Source organism: Physeter macrocephalus, chromosome 2, assembly GCF_002837175.3.
Source record: "Physeter macrocephalus isolate SW-GA chromosome 2, ASM283717v5, whole genome shotgun sequence".
Classification (NCBI taxonomy): domain Eukaryota; kingdom Metazoa; phylum Chordata; class Mammalia; order Artiodactyla; family Physeteridae; genus Physeter; species Physeter macrocephalus.
In genome coordinates, this window is record NC_041215.1 from 5,174,511 (window position 1) to 5,193,294 (window position 18,784).

The 18,784-nt window shown below is 42.3% G+C and overlaps 1 protein-coding gene and 1 pseudogene across 1 annotated transcript in view; one reads left to right on the forward strand and one right to left on the reverse strand.

Moving 5' to 3' along the window:
* Positions 1-2,889: 2,889 nt before the first annotated feature.
* On the reverse strand, positions 2,890-3,456 carry LOC102984559 (60S ribosomal protein L12-like; annotated as a pseudogene).
* A 2,321-nt stretch (positions 3,457-5,777) lies between these two features.
* The window catches only part of NSG2 (neuronal vesicle trafficking associated 2), a 61,355-nt gene continuing 48,348 nt past the window's right edge, over positions 5,778-18,784 (forward strand). The window contains exons 1-2 of the mRNA XM_007107842.2: positions 5,778-5,948; positions 6,844-6,994. Coding sequence (XP_007107904.1) covers positions 6,866-6,994 — 129 coding nt within the window. The 5' untranslated portion in view covers positions 5,778-5,948; positions 6,844-6,865. The remainder of the gene's footprint in view (positions 5,949-6,843; positions 6,995-18,784) is intronic.

The following is an 18,784-nucleotide window of genomic DNA, read 5'->3' on the forward strand; positions in this document are numbered from 1 at the left end:
TTGTTTTTTTTTATCATATACATTTTTGAATGATATAGATTTACTTACAAAAATTGCTACTGAAGATTATAATAGAAAATTAATCCATAAATAAAATTTTAGTGTTGGCATCCTTATTATGTTGACTGCTCCAATTCATGAACATGGTATGTCTACAGTTATTTACGTATTTGAGGTCTTTCATAAGTATTTCATAGTTTTCCCCATACAGATTTGGTACATATTTTGCTAGATTAATACCTAAGTGTTTCATCTGGGGACACTATTTTAAATGATATCTTAAAAACCTTTTGGTTTCTAATTGTTCACTGCTAAAATATAGAAATATTAAGTTTCGTACATCCATGTATCTGCAACTTTGCTAGACTAGAGATTTAAATTTAAATTTAGTCCCAGGAATTAAAACAATACATTTCTTGGAATTTTCTATGTAAATAATCATGTTGTCTGCAAGTAAGAATAATTTTATTTCTTCCTTTCCAATCTGTTTACCTCTTATTTATTTTTCTTGCCTTATTGTACTGGCTAGTACCTCCAGGTATGATGTTGACTAGGAGTAGTGAGAGTGGACATTCTTGCCTGCCTGTTCTAGATCTTGGGAGAAAGACATTCAGTCTTTCACCATTAATTATGACATTAGTTTTTCTTTTCTTTCTTTCCTTCCTTCCTTCCTTCCTCTCTCTCTCTCTTTCTTTCTTTCTCTCTCTCTCTTTCTTTCTTTCTTTTCTTTCTCTCTCTCTTTCTTTCTTTCTTTCTTTCTTTCTTTCTTTCTTTCTTTCTTTCTTTCTTTCTTTCTCTCTCCCTTCCTCCCTCCCTCCCTCCTTCTCTTTCTTCTTCTTCCTTTCTTCCTCCCTTCTTCCCTCCCTCCTCCCTCCCTCCTTCCATCCCTCTTTCTTCCTTCCTTCCTGCCGCCTTCCTGCCTTTATCATTTTCTTTCATATGCCCTTTATCAGGTTGGGGCACTTCCCTTCTATTCCCAATTTTCTGAGAGTTTTTATTATGAATGAATGTTAAATTTTATTAAAATCATTTTCTCGTTGAATTGCATCCCCATGGTAAAGCCCACTTGTTCATGGTGTATCATTATTTTTGTCTACTGAGGGATTTGATTTTCTAATATTTTGTTGAAGATTTTTGTACCTATGTTCATGAGGTATATTGACTTGTAGTTTTCTTGTCTTGTACTGTCTTTGTCTGTTTTTGTATTAGGGTAATGCAGGGTTTGCAAAATGAATTAGGAATTGTTTCCCTCCTCTTTTATATTCTGGAAGAGATTGTGTAAAATTGGTGTTATTTCTTTAAAAATATTTGGTTGCATTCACTGTGAAATCATTTGGGGCTGGAGATTTGTTTTTTTCTGGAAGATTTTTAACAACAAATTCAATTTCCTTAATAGTTAGGACTATTCAGGTTATACTTTTATTTTGGGTGGGTTTTGGTAATTTATGGGTTTTGAGGAATTGGTCCATTTAAACTAGTTCATCAAACTTATGTACATAGAGTTGTTTGTTTTAGTCCCTTATTATCCTTCTAATGTCTGTATGCTCTGTAGTGTTATTCCCTCTTGCATTCATGATACCGGTAATTTGTATTTTCTCTCTTTTTTCTTTGTCAGTTTTTCAAGAAGTTTATCTGATTTATTGATCTTGTCAAAGAACCAGCTTTTGGTTTCATTGATTTGCTCTATTGTTTATTCTGCTTTCAATTTTATTGATTTTACTCTTTATTATTTCTTTCCTTCTGCTTGCTTTGGGTTTATTTTGCTCTTATTTTTTTCTGGGTGATGGCTTAGATTATTGATCTGAGACCTTTATTATCTTATGTTATACACATTTAATGTTGTAAAGTCTCCTCTAAGCACCATTTTAGCTGCACTCCCCAAATTTTTATATCTCATATTTTCATTTTTGTTCAGTGCAAAACATTTTTAAATTTCCCTTGAGACTTTCTCTTTGACACATGGATTATTTCAAAGTGTGCTGTTTAATTTCCAAGTGTTTGGAGACTTGCCCATTATCATTCTGTCATTGATTTCAGGTCTAATTCTATTATGGTCAGAGGACATTCTTTATATAATTTTCAATTTGAAAAACTGTGTTCAGACTTGTTTTATAACTCAGGATATAGTATATCTTGGTAACTCAGGATATAGTTTATCCTAGTAAGTGTTCCAAGTTCAATTAAAAATAATACATATTCTTCTGTAGTTGGGTGGAGTTTTCTATACATGTCAAGTAGATCCAGTTGGTTGACGATGTTGTTCAGTTCTTCTATAACAGTGGTTTTCAACTGGTAGTGGTTTTGCCCTTCTCTCTCAGGGGACATTTGTCAATGTCTGGAGATATTTTTGATTGTCACAACTTTGGGGAAGATGCTGCTAACACCTAGTAGTAGAGACCAGGAATGCTGCTAAACATCTTACAGTCCTCAGAACAGCCCATGTTCCCCACAAGAAATAATTATTCCGTCCAAAATGTTAATAGTTCTGAAGTTGAGAAACTCTGTTCTATAGCCTTGCTGATTTTTTAATTTGTTTTTTCAATTAAGGAGATAGGAGTGTTTGAGTCTTCAACTACAATTGTGAACTTGTCCCTTTCTCCTTTTAGTTCTGTCAGTTTTTGCTTCATGTATTTTGAAGCTTTGTTTTTAAGTTCATACACATTTAGGATTGTTATGTCTTCTTAGTCAATTGACCCTTTCAGCCCATGTAAAGTCCCTCTTTATCTCTGGTAATTTTCTTTGCTCTGAAGTCTACTTTGTCTGTTAATAATATAGTTACTCCAGCTTTCTTTTGTTTAGTGTTATCATGATGCACCATCTTACGTCTCATTACCTTTTTTTTTGTTGTTGTCAAATAATCCTTTAGTGAAATATTTTCCTTTGTAGTTTTTAACTAGCTGGGCATTCTACTGTACCATTGTTGATGTCATCTATGATGCCATGAGGATGAAGGCCATCAAATCGCAGCTCACTGACTAGTCAGTCCCCAGAACCTCTTTAATGTTTCTAGAGAGTTCTCTAGCTAAAGATCAGTGCTGCATCTGTCAAGCAATGTTGACAATCTCATCAAAAGTGATATTTCCACTGTGCTTACTGTTTGTCTGCTTCTTTCTGTCTCTAGGTGGTCCTTGAGGACTTTGGTGGTCAGAGCAGAGGCAGAATGTACTACTTCAATCTGGGCCTGTTTGTTCTGAATGGTTTCTCTATAATCCTTAGACCTTTCCAGTAACCAGTTGTCTTGTTGATGTCATCACTAACATTTTTTGGAGACAAATGCAGCAGGATGATCTTGGGGGCCAGGGAAGATGTGGCACTGACTTCCTCACAGGTGTACCTGAGTTTCATGACTTTGATCTCATTGGGGTCACACTTGGGTGGCATGACAGAAGCAGCTAGTGTCAGATGAACCTAGAGGTGGGAGGATAGAAGATGGCTGTACTTTGTCTTCCTTTGAGCTGAAAGCTTGAGCCAGTACTTTTATCCTACCTGTATCATTTTATTTGAAGTGAGTTCCTTGTTGACAACATATATTTGGTTCAAGCTTTTCCTTCATTTTGACAAATTCTTCTTTTTATTTGGTTTGTTTAGATCACTTACACTTAATGTAATTATTGATATGTTTGACTTTAAGTCTACTATTTCATTATTTGTTTTCTGCTTGTTCTCTCCTTTTTGTTGTTGTTGTTTCTCTGTTTCCCATTTTCTGCCTTCTTTTGGGCTATTTGAACTTTTTTAAGTATTCCATTTAAATTTATATATCACATTTTGGAATTTATCTCAGTATATTTTTGGTTATACTAGTGATTACAATAGCATAATTAAGTTTTCACAGTTTAGTTGGAATCAGTATTTTACCACTTCAAGTGGAATATATATTACCACCAGATTGGTCCCTTTATCCTTCACTTATTATGTTGCAGTTGTCTAATATATTACATCTACATCTACATACTTGGAGAACCTCATCAGAAAATATCATAATTTTTGTTTTCAGCTGTCAAACATCTTTTCCAGAGCTCTACAGGAGAATAATAGTCTATTATATTTAGCACCCCTCAATATAATTCTTCAACAAGGGGCTTCTCCACATCACTCTGGCCCCCTGATTCTTTCTGCACACTCTCTCCTGTCCTCACATATAAGGAAGCCTGGATTTTCCATTTCCATGAGACAGGTCCTTATCCTGGACCTTACTAAACTCTCAGGACCTGTGGCTTAGAGTTATTAAAGGCACAATTTCTGCTTGTGAATCAATCGCAAGCGGCATTGAAGGGACTTCTCTTTTCCTTTGGAGGCAGCAATAATAGAATCAAATACAAGTGTTCACAATTGTTTCCATGTAGCTGTCTACATTTTGTTGTCCTTAGTCAATGCCTACACCTGAAAATCCTCCAGGTCTTTGGAAAAGCAGGGAGTGGGGGACTAACATTTATTGGAATACCTGCCTCTCATATATATGCATACCTCTATTAACAGAAGTGCCCTACGCAGCTCTCATGTAGTATAGCTTCCATTGTCTCAGAAACATCTCTCTCTTTTTACACACACACACACACACACACACACACACACAAACACACACACACACACATTTCATTCCTAAACAGTACAGGTAATATATATGTTTTCTCCTGGCCTTTTAGCTTGGAGACTATATGCTCAGTATGTGAACACCAACTAAGGTGACCAAATAATTTATCGTGCCAGCCAGGATACTTTTGAAAGTGAAAGGGGATGCTATTACTAATGCCAAGACCTCATGAAGTGCATCATAAACAGCACTGCAGCTGGGAATGAATGGCCGAATGTGATTTGGACACAACTGGGAGAAACCAGTGGAAACAGCCTTGACCTCGGAGGATTTGAAGGGCATGTAAGAGCAACCCCCAGGGATGAAACAATTCAGCCATTCAGATCCCTGTCCCCAAACTAAAAGGGGTTTCCTTGAGTGCAATCTCTTCACATATTCATAACCAATCTACAAGGGAGGTGTTATTATCAGAGATAAAGATATGGAGGCTTGGAGAGTGAATGCAAAATGTCTAGGGTCCCCACAGCCAGAATTTCGTAGAGCTGACACTAGGACTTTGCCCTCTCTGATTCCAGACACCGACCTGGAAGCCCCGTAATGTCGTGGACTGCATACAGACTTTGACAGCAATGGATAAGGGCTCAAATCCCAGTTCCTGGTGCTATACTAGCTCTGTGACCTTAGCTGACCTGCATGATGACAGTAGCATTGTGAGAATAGGAGCTTATGTTTATGCACTGCTTGCCATGCACCCTGCTCTGAGCTAAATGTTTTCCCCAAGTTATCACATTCACACCTCACACTAACCCCATCATGTAGGTAATATTAGAAATCACAATTTGCAAATGAGGGAAATAATCTGAAAGAGCCTGGAAAAGTCCCCACTGCGTGGGAGATAATGAATATTAGTTCTCCTTCTCTCCTTACACAGGTCAGAGCACGATGCAGGTCCTGAACAATTCTGTTTCATAATATTGTTCTGGAAGATCTTAGGAGTGGCCCATTCTCCTAATGAATGTGCCTCCTTCTCCAGTTTTTCTAAAGGCTCAAGGATTGCTTATAATATGGTGCGTATTAATTTTTTATTTTTTATGGCCAGAATCCCTCCCACTTTTTTGAAACCATTTTGTCCCATCCTGTGGTTGTGGCCATGCATGAGAAACAGCAGGTGGTGCCAGATGACAGATGGTGTGGGAGCCCGTTTCCCGGTGGGAGGGGGCGCGAGCGAGCTAGCAGGCAGACAGCTGCCAGGAGCCCGCTCGCTTGCGCCTCGCTCTCAGAAGCTCCCACTCCAGAAGCACGCAAGGCGCTGTCCTTTCAGCACCACAAGCTCCGGCTGAGGAGGGAGGACTCCTGGCCGTCCTCCTCCTCTTCGAATTGGCTTGAATCTGCTCTGACCCCCCAAGAGTGCAGCACAGTAAGTAGGCATTTGTTTTTGCTATAACCACTCCCCAATGTCCTCCAACCCTTTCCCTTTCACTCCCACAACAACCCTATTTTGTCTAATAACGTTCCATCAGCAGGATTGACAAGAAAAATTCAGTTGTGCTGGGCTTCTGGGGCTGGGGTGGGATCACCGTTTCACTTCCAAGGGAGCTGGAAAGAAATAAATGTGATTTGTTTATTTAGTTGGCAATCTTGCAATATGGGGATTGCTAACTTTCCATGGAACCAAAAAAAAAAAAAAAATGGCCCTTTGCTGTTGAGGAAATGGAGGCATTCCATGGCTGAATAACAGGATCAGGTTCAAGCCAAACCTTTTTTGTTTTAGGAAATTGTATCTCCTGTACAACCTACATATTGAGTAAAAGGGTACACTACACATAGGGGCACTGAATGTATTTATTGTATTTTAGGGAGATTAATGGAAAAAAAAAACAACAACATAATAAAATAGCAGCCAAGATGGTAAGGTGAAATTTATCATACTGCAGGGTGACCCAGAATAATAGGATTTATTTTTGCACTAAGAATAAGCTTTCCACTGAGATTATATGATTATGTTAGCTCTAGTGTCTTGGATATTTTTTTAAGATTGTATATTTTGTGTGTGAGCCTAGGATTTTCCTTGAGTTTCTCAAATTTGAAAGCTCTTAAGTGCCATGGGTAGGTGGCATATCTGGATGATTAAAGAAGTTTTACTGGATGATGGGAATCATGTCAGGAAATCTAGCGGAAGATCGATGACTGATCTGTACACTGAAGCTGCCGGAGTGGAACTGTTGGGGACAGCGCTATGTTCTCTGTCGTCAGCCCTCTGTTTTCCTGCCTCACTTCCCACTGTAACTAGAATCCCACTGCTTTTGCCTTAGGTCTGGGAAGGAAGGCGTAAGGATGGTGAAGCTGAACAGTAACCCCAGTGAGAAGGGAACCAAGCCGCCTTCGGTTGAGGATGGCTTCCAGACCGTCCCTCTCATCACTCCCTTGGAGGTTAATCACTTACAGCTACCTGCTCCGGAAAAGGTAAAGCAGGTGCTCTTTTCCTCATCAGCCCCCCCATGCTCCCCCCCTTCCCAGGAAATAAAGCAGCAAAAAATTCCACCTCCCCCAAACCCTTTCATTCCCTCATCAGCCAAATACGTTCCCTTTCTTGTAAAATGTAGTTATTCCTTCCAGAGACATGACACCTCTTATGTTATTTCAGATTTATGGTGTTTATTCATTCTTTTTGTTCACATATACATACATGGGCAAGAAAATTAATCTTTCCTCTTAAAAGTTTCATCATAGTAGATGAATACTAATAAGCTTCTAGACGATGAAAGAGAAAATTGTCTTGATTGTTTGGGGAAGGTGTTTCAAAAATTGACTGCTACAGATTTGAGGACAGAGAATTGGATGCGGTACAGCAGGCATTTAGTTTGCACCTCCTAAGGCCCCATTCCTATGCTGCAAGTTGGTTATAAAAAGACAAATTACAAAATCCCTATTCAGTATAGCACTGAAATTAATATAAAGCATCATGGCAAATGCAGTGCCTGAGCATTACAAAGATTGTGAGAGCACAGGAGTGGAAAAAACTAAACTCTGTTGTGGCAGAGGGGACTGGGAGGACAGATTAGGTAAGCTGCAGAGGAGAACATTTGTATTTGGCTTTTAAAGGTGAGTAAAAACCTCCCGGGTAGACCATTGGAGGAAAAGGCATTTAAGGCAAAGGGCACATATATGCAAAGGATGGAGAGCTTTTGGGAAATAGCATGACTGAAGTAGAGTGTCTTTGGCGGAGGCGTGGCTGGAAATGAGTGACTGGCTGATGGCACATCTCCTGACATGGGAGTAGTCCATGAAGAATGGAGGTGAGCAATTATACAAAAGTGGTGGAGTTATCCTATGGACATAGGTGGGAGAAAGGATATTGTTTAAGATCCATCTGAGAGAACGTGGGGTTTTATAATGTGAGCTTTTATATACCATAAGAGATAGATTTGGAGGCAAATGATGACGTTCCCTTGCTGAAGAGTGAACAATGGATCATTCCATTTGTTTGATTTTCTCATCGGCATCTCCAGGAGGGCATTGTGTGTCTTAACCAATTGGCTCTATCCAATGAACAGAAGAGGAGCCAAAGCTAGCTAAATGTCCTGGCTGATTGGCTAAGGGTTGAGTCATCTGTTTTGAAAGTGCAGATGTTGTCAGTATGAAAATGTGCATAGGGGCGGCAGAAATAAAGAATCCTTGAGCCGTTCTGAGAAACTGGTAAGACCTTTTGAAAATAAAATTTGAACAGGCAGTTAGCAGTAAAGAAATGTGGAGGAACAGTATTAATTGGGTATTGGCTACCTGTAGAGCAGAGGTTCTCAGTTTTTGACTTGCATATTAGAGTCACCCAGGGAGCTTTTGAAAATCCTGATATCTGTATCAGACCAATTGTATCAGGATCTCTGGGGGTGAGACCCAGGTGTCAATATTAATTAAATCTTCCCAGGTGACTCCTGTGTGCAGCCAAAGTTGAGCACCACTGTGCTAGATGCTCATCACTCAGGGATTATACATCCACGTTTGTGGGCAAAAGGTGAAGGACCAGAGAAATTTGGTTAGTTATCCAAATTCACAGAAGGAGTAAGTGGCAATGCTGGAATTTGATCCCAGATGTAATGGAAGCAGAGGGAATATTCTCTCAAGGTTTTGTGAAGTTTCAGGAAGAATCTTTACCCTTTACAGTCTCAAAGATCTGTATGTCCCTGACAGGTATGCAAGGAAAAGGGATTGTGGTGAGGTCGCTCCTCCTCTTAGCTCTACACACATTTGCGGGTCATCCAGAGATATCATGGCCTCTGTCTCCCCTTACTCTGCCCCCCCCCACCATTTCCCACCTCCAGGGGCTTCTTTCTTTCCTTGAGAGAGGAGAAACACCCGATAACCACTGAGCATCTGGTCCAGATGTCCCAAAGCCCGAAGATAATACATTGTGGACTTGCATGCATGGAAAGGAAACAAAATTATCCTGTAACATGCAAATCTCTAAAGGGACACATTGCCACAGGGGCACATCACAGACTCACTCTGATGTTCATGATAAAGTCTTTGTACCAGGTGGACCTCAGTGTTCTCCTCTATGAAGTGGGGAGGATCACACCTACTTCACAACGGTTGGGGCAAAGTTAGATGTGGTCTTATACATAAAGTGACTGGCACAAAACTAACCATAAGAGAATAAAAATTATCATTTTCATGTGCTTCTTAAATGCTAGATGTTGTTGTAAATCACAAGTACACATACACACACACACACACACACACACACACACACACACACACACTGTTCTTTCATCCTTGCAATAGTTAATAGGACCTAATAAGGGAGTTGCTACTTTGATCCAATTTTTAAAGATAATAAAACCCAGGCATGGAGTGGTAAAGTCACTTCCCAAAGTGCAGAGCTGGTAAGCCTCCTGGCAAAATCTGAAGAACCCAGAGCCCAGGCAGTGCTGTTCTGGAACCTTCCACCTCAGCAGGAATAGGGGGCCAGCTGGTCTGGGAGTCCCCAGACTTGGACTCTAGCAAGAGCTCCATCACCAGCCTCAGCTCAACTCCTGTGACTTGTCTCTCTTCCCTCTGTCTTCTCTTTTCTGAGTGGGAAATTGTATCAGCAGTTTTCTGTGCTAGGATTTAGATTTTATAATATTTACAAGAGTAAACCAGGTTTTTTCCCCTGACATTAGAACAGATGTGTTAACAGTAAATTCCACTCAAGAAGCCAAATGTTGAGAGCAGTGTTGTGTTTACCAGCACAGACTCGGAAGCCCCTCTCTTGGGGGGTTCACTGCTCTACCTTTTATGAGCCTACCTTGGCTGAGGACTTGAGTGAGGTTCTCTAACCACCTCAGCCTCAGCCTCCTCGTGGGTAGAGGGGGGGACTCAACCTCACAGGGCTGTAGAGAAGGCAAGGTGAGTTCTGACACAGTTGTCAGCTCTCTCATTATGTCCAGCCAGATGGTGAGGGTTTGAAGCTAAAAAGGTTATCAGAAAGAAGTATATTTAACTCCAATGTTACATCATGGGTTTTCCTCTTGAAAATGTAAAATACAGAGTGTGCTTGGTGTGTAATACTGACAATTATCTTGTTCACTAAATACTCTTTAGTATGGAATGCGAGTTTCTGGGGAAAAGCTTTTGGAGGCTAAGTGGTGAGGACGAGCATGTCTGAAACCCTTGCTCTGGGCTAGGAATGGGCCATGCAGGGCATTCATAGCTGTCGTTTCAGTTAATCTTCCCAGCAGCCCTGTGAGGTGGGTGTTAGTGCACCCATTTCACTGGTGGGGAAACTGAGGCTCAGATCAATGGACTGACTTGTCCAAGCATCACAGAGAGAGTGGAAAAGCTGGGGTTGGAACCCTGGTGCACCCGACACCACAGCTTTCCCCTCTGCACCATGCTACCTTCGATAATGAGAAGCCTCCCATCCCCAGGCAGTGCTTCCTCAAACTCCGCATTCCCTCATCTACGGCCATGGCTTCTTCTTGAGCTCTCCTGGACATGCAGGTGGGGTCTGGGGCGATCCTGCAGAGAGAATGTCACGGCCTCCAAGGCTCCTTCCCTACCCAGTGCGAGCGGGACTGTGCATGCCTTAGGAGACGAGATTGGCTGGCCTCGTGGTCCTTTCCCCACCTCTTCTATCACGCTAATCAATCCTCCACAGCGCACCTGCAGTAGTGCCTCTGGAGTTGCGACCCGTCCTTCTCCCATGGAAAGCCTTTCCAGTCACCCGCACAGGGTACAGTCCTCAAATCCTGACCTTGGCACTCCAGGTCCTCCATTATCTGCCCCGCTGGCTTCCATTCCTATCACTCCTCACTTTGTACCTGTCACGCCAGCATGTCAGAACTACCTAGAGATGTGGTTTTCAACCGGGGGTGACTTTTCCCCCCCAGAGAGACATTTGGCAATGTCTGGAGACATTTTTGGTTGTGACATAGGAGGAGGGATGTTTTGGACCAGGAATACTGCTAACTATCCTACAATGCACAAAATTCCACACCCTCCCCCCCCGCCCCACAAAAAAAAAGAATTGCCCTGCTCAAAATGTCAACAGTGCTGAGGTTGAGAAACCACACCCTGGAATTTTCTACACTCTCCAGGGTATTTCTTGCTCCCTCCTCTTTGCCCACGCCATTCTTTCTGCCCAGAATGCTCTTCTTGCCCCTTTGCCTGTCTGATAAGCCAGTGCTCCTCTTCCTAAGCCCAGTTCAGATGGCAGCTCTCCTGGATACCTTCCCTGACCACCCATAATTATAGCTAAGGTTATACTTATCACACTGGAAGGTACTCACTCTCTCAACCAGAATGTCTATTGGGCACCTTCTATGTGACAGGCCCTATGCTAGGCTATGCATGTACAGCCACGAAAAGTCAGGCATGGCCGTTGCTTTTGTGGAGCTTCCTGTTCAGTGGAGCAGAAGGCCTTCAGACAAGCCAGCACACCAATAGAGATACAGAGATGCAGACTGCAGGAAGGGCTATTAAGGAAAGAATAAGGTGCTGTGTTGTTAAGAGATGATAAGACTTAAGGGGATTAAATTATGATGGCAGCATGGTCAGGGGAGGGCCTTCTGAGGAAGGAGCCCTGGCTGAGAGATGGAGGATGGGGTGGTAAGGGGAGTTGGGGCCACAGGGACCAGCATGTGGACAGGCATTGAGGGAATGGGAGGAACAGTCAGGAGGTGGGGTTGGGCTGGGTCAGCTGAGGGAGGAGGACAGACTTGCGAGATGACGTGGGGTGGGCACCAGTTCATGAGGGGCCCCGTGCATTTTTCTGAAGAGGTTTAAAGAGGAAAGTAACAGGATCAGATTTCTATTTTAGGAAGATTCCTCTGGCTGCAGTGGGCCACCCTAGGGCCAAAGGACTCATGCTTGGTCTCCTGGTCTCTTCTTCCTCTTTTCTCCAATCCATCTTCCAAATGAGGCAGCACCAGAGAAATGTCCCCACAACAGAGGCTACTGGGTTTCCTGCAGTACCTCCAACCCCCCAGCCCTGGCCATGTATGGTGGAAGAAAAGAGTGGGGGGCAGGAGATCAGCTAGAAGGTTACGGCTGTGATCATGAAGGGGATGGCGGTGGTGGGTCCCAGGATGGTGGCAGCAGAAATGGGGAGGTGGATGGATTGATGGAGACTTCATGCTGGGTCAGGACTGAGGAGTTTTTCCTACTAGGCCTGAGGGTCCTGGCTCTGTCTCATCTTTGTAGCCTTAGTCCTGGCGTATGGCGGGCAGCAGGAAATGCTGGCTGGACGAGGCCCCCTGCCCCTTGCCTAGGGTAAGGCTGGGCTTAATTTTTCCCCTTGAATCTAAGCAGTCTGGTGGCTCTCTCTAGGCCATGGGAGCAAGCTCTTGAGAAGCTGGAACATCAGTCTGTAGATACCAAATTCCAGGACGTGCCTTTGGTTTATCTAAGTGACCACAAGAACCCAGATGTCTCCACAACTCCTCTGTGAGGTTATAACCATGCAAAACAGGCTCAGAGAAGGGGAATGCTGTCCTAGGACACACCAAAAGAAAACAGTGCAGCCAAGATCTGCACCCAAGAGTGCTGGGAAATGCCAGCTAAGGGATGGCTGGTCTGCAGAAAGCAAGCCACAGACCGGCACAACCCCACGCTGGCAAAGCCCCAGAAGAAATGTGTATTCATCAAGCCAGCTGCCAGGCTCTAGGCAAATGTACCTTTCCTTTCTACTGGTTACTAAGTCTTTACACATCCTAGAGGACATTGGCTCACCTGCTTGTGGGAGGAAAGGAGCGCAGACATTAAAAGATCAATTATTGATGTTTAGCACCCTTCACTTTGTGTGGTAGACCGCATGTGCTTGGTTGTGTTAGAGACTTGGATTCAACTCTCAGCTAAACTAATTATGTACTGTGTGGCTTTAGGCAAGTTGCTTGGCATCTCTGGGCTTCTTTTTTTTTTTTTCTTCTGTAAAATGAACATAATAGCTACCTAACCGGGTTGCTGTGAGGAAAAAAAAAAGTGAAAATTGTCTAATGGCACAAAGATGGTGCTCATTGGTAGAGTTTCCCTTCTTTCACTGGATATTCAGAATACGTCTTCCGAAGGTGACATTTTTGGAGGATGACTGTAAATGTGAGACATGCTGAGAAGGATGGGGTTTCAACAGCGGGGGTGCAGGGGTCCGAAGAGGCGGATCTGGAAGGATGTTGGGCAAAGGAGATGCTGCTCCTGTCACTGAGTCCTCCATGCCTTCTTGGTCATTCTCATGGCTTCACTAGAAGGTTTCTTTTTCTCCCTGATACACAGGATCAGAGAACTGTCAGCCTTTCCCTGGGGAGCAGAGAATGCACATCTCTGCCGATTCCAGGCTCATTGAGCTCCCTTGTTCTGATCTTCAGAGACTCACAAGATTATAAATCACCCTAAATTGGGCAAAGGCTCTGACTAGGTGATTCCAGCAAATAGACAAAAAATGACCCATAAGCAGATTAAAAATTATTTATAATTTGAGAACATAATTTTAATGAAACATAAATTTTTACCTATCTGATTGGCAAAAAAAAAGTAATAGAGCCTAGTGTTGCTAACACTGGGGGAAAGCAGATCTTCTCATTGCACTCCGGTTGGTTATATAATGGGATGCAATGGTTTTTAGAGGGTATTTGGATATTGTTTATAAATTTAAACTGTATATCCTGTTTAATTGGTATGCTTGCTACCGGCAGGAATTTATTCTATGGGTATATTTTTCAAGTATGAAAAGGCATGTATATATATATATATATATATATATATATATATATATATAAAACAATTGGAATGTTCCATGAGATTGGAGTGGTTGGATAAACCCTGGTGCATGGATGTGGAATAGTAAGCAATTGTTATGAGGATGAGACAGATTTGCTTGTGTTTGCGCTCATGTGGAAAAAACAATAGACACATTGCTCCGTTAAAACAACTTTAAAGAGTGTGGTATAGAGTGATCCCATTTGTGGAAACACGTGTGTATGTTTCATTCTTATAATTCATAAAATAGTCTTGAAAAGACACACAAGAAACCATTAAATGGTTAGAGTATGGATGGAGTGGCTGGGGTCCATTTGAAAACTTTTATTCTACAATTTTCATACTTTTTTTTACCATGAGCATATATCAAATTTTCTATTTTTAAAAAATCACCTTCATCTCACAGATGGTGAAACAGTCTCAGAGAGCTGAAGTGACTTACTTATTTGCTCACGTTTACACACGGAGAGACCACTGTGGAACGAGCTAGTGCCCCTGCATGTAGAGGGAGGCCTGTATAGATGCACATGCCTTATAGCAACGCAGTTTGAATTTGAATCCTAATTCCACCACCTACTCGCTGTGTGACCCTGGGCCAGTTTACTAACCACTCTGTCTCTCTGTTTTCTCATTGTTAAAACGAGGACAGGAATATCTTCCTCTAAGGATTGTTTGAACCCAAAGAGATGGAGTGTGGGTTGAGGAGTGAGGCAGTAAATGAGGGAAGGTTCCCAACTATGTACTCAGGTCCCATTGGGGTGACTTCACCTTGTCTCTTTAGATGAAGGATTCATTCATTTGTTCATTCAGTTAATAGCATTTATGGAGCATCAGGTGCCATATGATCAGACTTTGAGTGTTACGAGTTTTGAATGATGACCTTACTCGTGGCACTTGATCTGAGCCAGAAGCTCAGGTTCAAGCCTTGGCTCTGCCTCTTAGTGGTTATGTGAGGTTGTGAAGTCATTTCTGCTCCCTGAGACTCAGGTTCCTATAAAATGGGGATAATCAGTCCTACCTCAGAGTGATTGAGAGGATTTACTGAGATATAGGATGTAAAGCTTTCGGTACAGTGCCAGGCACATAGTGGGTACCTTAAAAAAATGATAGAAAAAAGCAACATATTCTTGAGTTTGGATACCAGCTCAACCACTTACCAGTCATTTGATCACAGGCAAGTGACTGAAGTCTCTGAGGCTAAATTTCCTCATCTGAAAAATGGGAATAATAAAGATCTTAAAGGAGAGATGTGAGGATCGGAGAGGGGGGTTGTGTGAACTAACTGAGGACACATCAGTAGGGCCTGTAGGTCAGTGTCTGGCACACGAGAGGTGCTCAGGGGCTAGCCTTCCATTGTCCTGCTCCGAATTTCTCTCTTTGCTGCAGGAATGAGCCGAAGGATACAGCTTAGGTCTATTTATGGCCTGTGCAAGTCCAGCTCATAAAAATACAATCGTGCTCCTAGTCAGCACTTCTGCACTATTATTTATTGTCCCTGCCAATCCTGGGGCCTCTCCATGTGGGAACCTCTTCATTATTGATAATCCTGGGAAGTAGTATTTTAAATTTTTATGATCTGTACTTTGCACCATCTGAACCACCATGTATTATCTGGCCTTGCCAGCAAAGGGGGAATATATCCAGATGAGGGGTCCTTTCGGGATGAATAATTTATCCCATTTTCACAATGCCAATTATGTTAAATTATGTTCTTCATGTCAGCTGCTGACCGAACAATGGGGACTGATGTATTGATATGAAAAGAAAACAAATTTATTTCTTTGCCTATATCCACAATGATATTTGAAAACCTGGAGTTTCATTCTCGCAAGTGTCTATAAAACCCACTTTTAATAATAACAAGGGTAGAAAGAATTTTTTCCTCCCCTCTCTCCACTTTTTCCTCCCATTTCTGTTATTAATCAAGGAGCTCAGGGCTCTGTTTTGCTCCATTTTTTTTTTCAACTGCAGAAAATAGAGCCTTTCTTTGCAAATTTATTTTCTCTTCTCTCTCTTTGTTTGCGTATGCAAACTGATTCCTCCAAGGTACAATTAATAACGATTGGCTAACATTTCTTATGCTTTCCCCTTCATAGTACTAAAAAAATCGACTGTTACTATATCTCCTTTTATAGAAGGGAATTGTTTCTGGCTCCAGTCCATGGGAGCAGCACACCACGCTTCATGACATGCCTAATAGCTGGTTGATTCCAGTAACTGTAGGGCTGGTTTTTCCTGCTCTCTACATCTCTCCAGTGTATCTTCACTGTGCCAGAGGCTTCTCCTCTACCTGTAATGAACACCTGGAAAGCCATTCTCTGGTTTATAATCCTTCCTCAGTTCCTCACTGTTCTCAAGTTCATCTTCAAGATGCTAGGCATGGCATTCAGAGCCTCTGTTTATCGCTCACTTCACCTGTTCCCTGGCCACCCAAAACTACCTCTTTGTGGTTTTCCCAGGTCCAGCCTCCTGGATGTCTTCTGAATGTTTGCTGGTTTATGGTGCTCTCTTGGTCTAGAAATCTCTTTTTGTTTGGGTTTGGGGAGGCAAGGATGGAAACAAGGAAGCTGTCAGAGCAAAAGTTCGCGGAGAGAGGATGGTGCTCTGCATTAGGGTGTTGGCAGTGTAACTGGACAAATGGGTTTATTCGAGAGAAGTTTTTGAGGAAGCAGGAACTGGTGATTGGAATAGATTTGGAGACTGAAGAGAAGGGAGGGATCATGACAGATTCCTGTGTATGACTTGACATAAACAATGACATATCATGCTGCTATTTTCTTAGCTGGCGATTATACGGGGAAGAGAATGTTGAGGGCAAGACGGTTGGGGAAGGTGGGTCAGGGAACCCAAGTGCTTTGCTGTGGACATGGTAAATTTATGTGTGTCTATCCAAGGGCAAATGTCCAGTAGGGTAATCTGAGTGCTGGGTGGGGTCCGAATTGGAGATGTAAATTTGAGAGTTATGAGAATAAAGATGGACTTGGAAATGATGGGAGTAAGAACACTCAGAAGGGACTTGTAGGAAGGAAGCATGCCCACGACCTAGACCTGAGAGATTCTAACATTGAGAAGTCAAGCAGGGTGGGAGGAACCTGAGGAGGAGCCTGAGGAGGGCTGGTCAGTGGGCAGGGAGAAGACCGTGGACCCGGGAGGAGGACTTTTAAGGAGGAGTGAGTGGTCAAAGAATATTACTGAGAGGTCAAAGAAGATGAGGCCAGAGGACTGCCCCTTTGTTCCAGGCAAATGGGCAAAGACCTGTTTTTGACATGGAGAAGGGGTTCGAATGAGCTAACACTTCCTTAGGGGCAAAGGTAAAATATTACCTGGGTTTTGCTTTTGGAGAAAATATGGTATAGCTCTAGAGAGGAGCATATGACTGAGGACTGACACAGGGTCAGTCAACCTGTCTGTTGGCCTAGTTTGAACTCAGTGGTTTGAGAAGTGTTCTGAAGCCAAAAGAAGTGTTTTCATTAGAAACTCACTCAGGGCATAAGCAACATCTCATAGGGGTTCAGGGCAAAGTAGTATATGGATTTGAAGGAGGGCTATGACCCCAACTCTGCCTAAACTCAGCATCAGTCCTGAAAATGGTAAATGGCATATTAAATATATATATTTATTCAGATAATATATAAATTATTTTATATATTTTGAACTTGATATAAATGAAATCACACAGGACATAAAAAATACTTTTTTGCATCAGATTTCTTTAGTTCAATATAATGTCTGTGAGAGTTACCCATGTCTATGTAGCATTGCTGTGTAGCATTCCATCTTATGAACAAACCACAATTTATCCATTCTCCTGTTAATAGACATCTGGGTTATTCTCAGTTCTGTGCTATTATGAAAAAGTGGCTATGAACATTGTTGTGTGTATCTTTTGGTGGATTCATCATATTTTGAGGTGATTTTTTGCTGGTGCCAAGAAAATCTATTGGTTTTGTTATACTTATTTAGTACTTGACCATCTTACTAAATTCGAATGGCTTTTCAGTTCATTTTTTCTTGGAACACATTTCTATCAGATAGAAAGCTTTTCACCTCAAGTACTAGAAAACACAACCTAAATTGGATTAAGGTTCAAAGAGTATATATTTGACCCCCTCCCTGCCCCCATGACTGCAGGGTACAGCATGGGTCTGGTTTCAGGCGAGGTGTGATCCAGAGGGCAGGGTGTCATCAGGGCTCATCTCCACTTCTCCGGGTTCCTCTTGGCTCTGCCCTCTTTTGTATGCTGCCTTTGACCTCATCCTGGCTCCTCCCCATAGTAGCAACAATTGCTTCAGCATTTTCAGAACTAAGTTCTCACCACACCATCCAGAGGAAGAACATGTTCTTTAGGGAATACTCATAAAGAGCAAGGAGATGTCTTCCCCCAAGTTCCCAGTCAGTATTGCCTCATATCTCTTTGATTCAAGTTAGGTAACATGCCCATCTCTGAGCCAATCAAATTTTGTGATCAATAGAATAATATGCTCTGATTGGTTTAACCTAATTAGGGTCCATCCCTGCCATCAAGGAAGGCATCAATTCCACCAAACCACATGGCTGCCACATGGGACAGGGGAGAGTTCTTGAAAGCAATATCGGGCCGTGGGTGGGTGGGGCTTTTGATTGAAGAAGGAAATGGATGTTAGAGAAGCAACCACAAAATATTTATTATGACAATTATAATGATATTGGCTGTAATGGTTATTCATTGTCTCATTCCAACAGTAATATTTGTTTAGTTTTGTCTCCTATCTCAACATGTTGGCCACTGCATGAGGTCTTTAAAATTTACATGGAATGATATAAATGGTTTAGGGCTTTTTGAGAAGTTTTGGGAAAGATGTTTATAAAAATAAAGGGGCAGGGGCTTCCCTGGTGGCGCAGTGGTTGAGAGTCCGCCTGCCGATGCAGGGGACCCGGGTTCGTGCCCTGGTCTGGGAAGATCCCACATGCCGCGGAGCGGCTGGGCCCGTGAGCCATGGCCGCTGAGCCTGCGCGTCCGGAGCCTATGCTCCGCAATGGGAG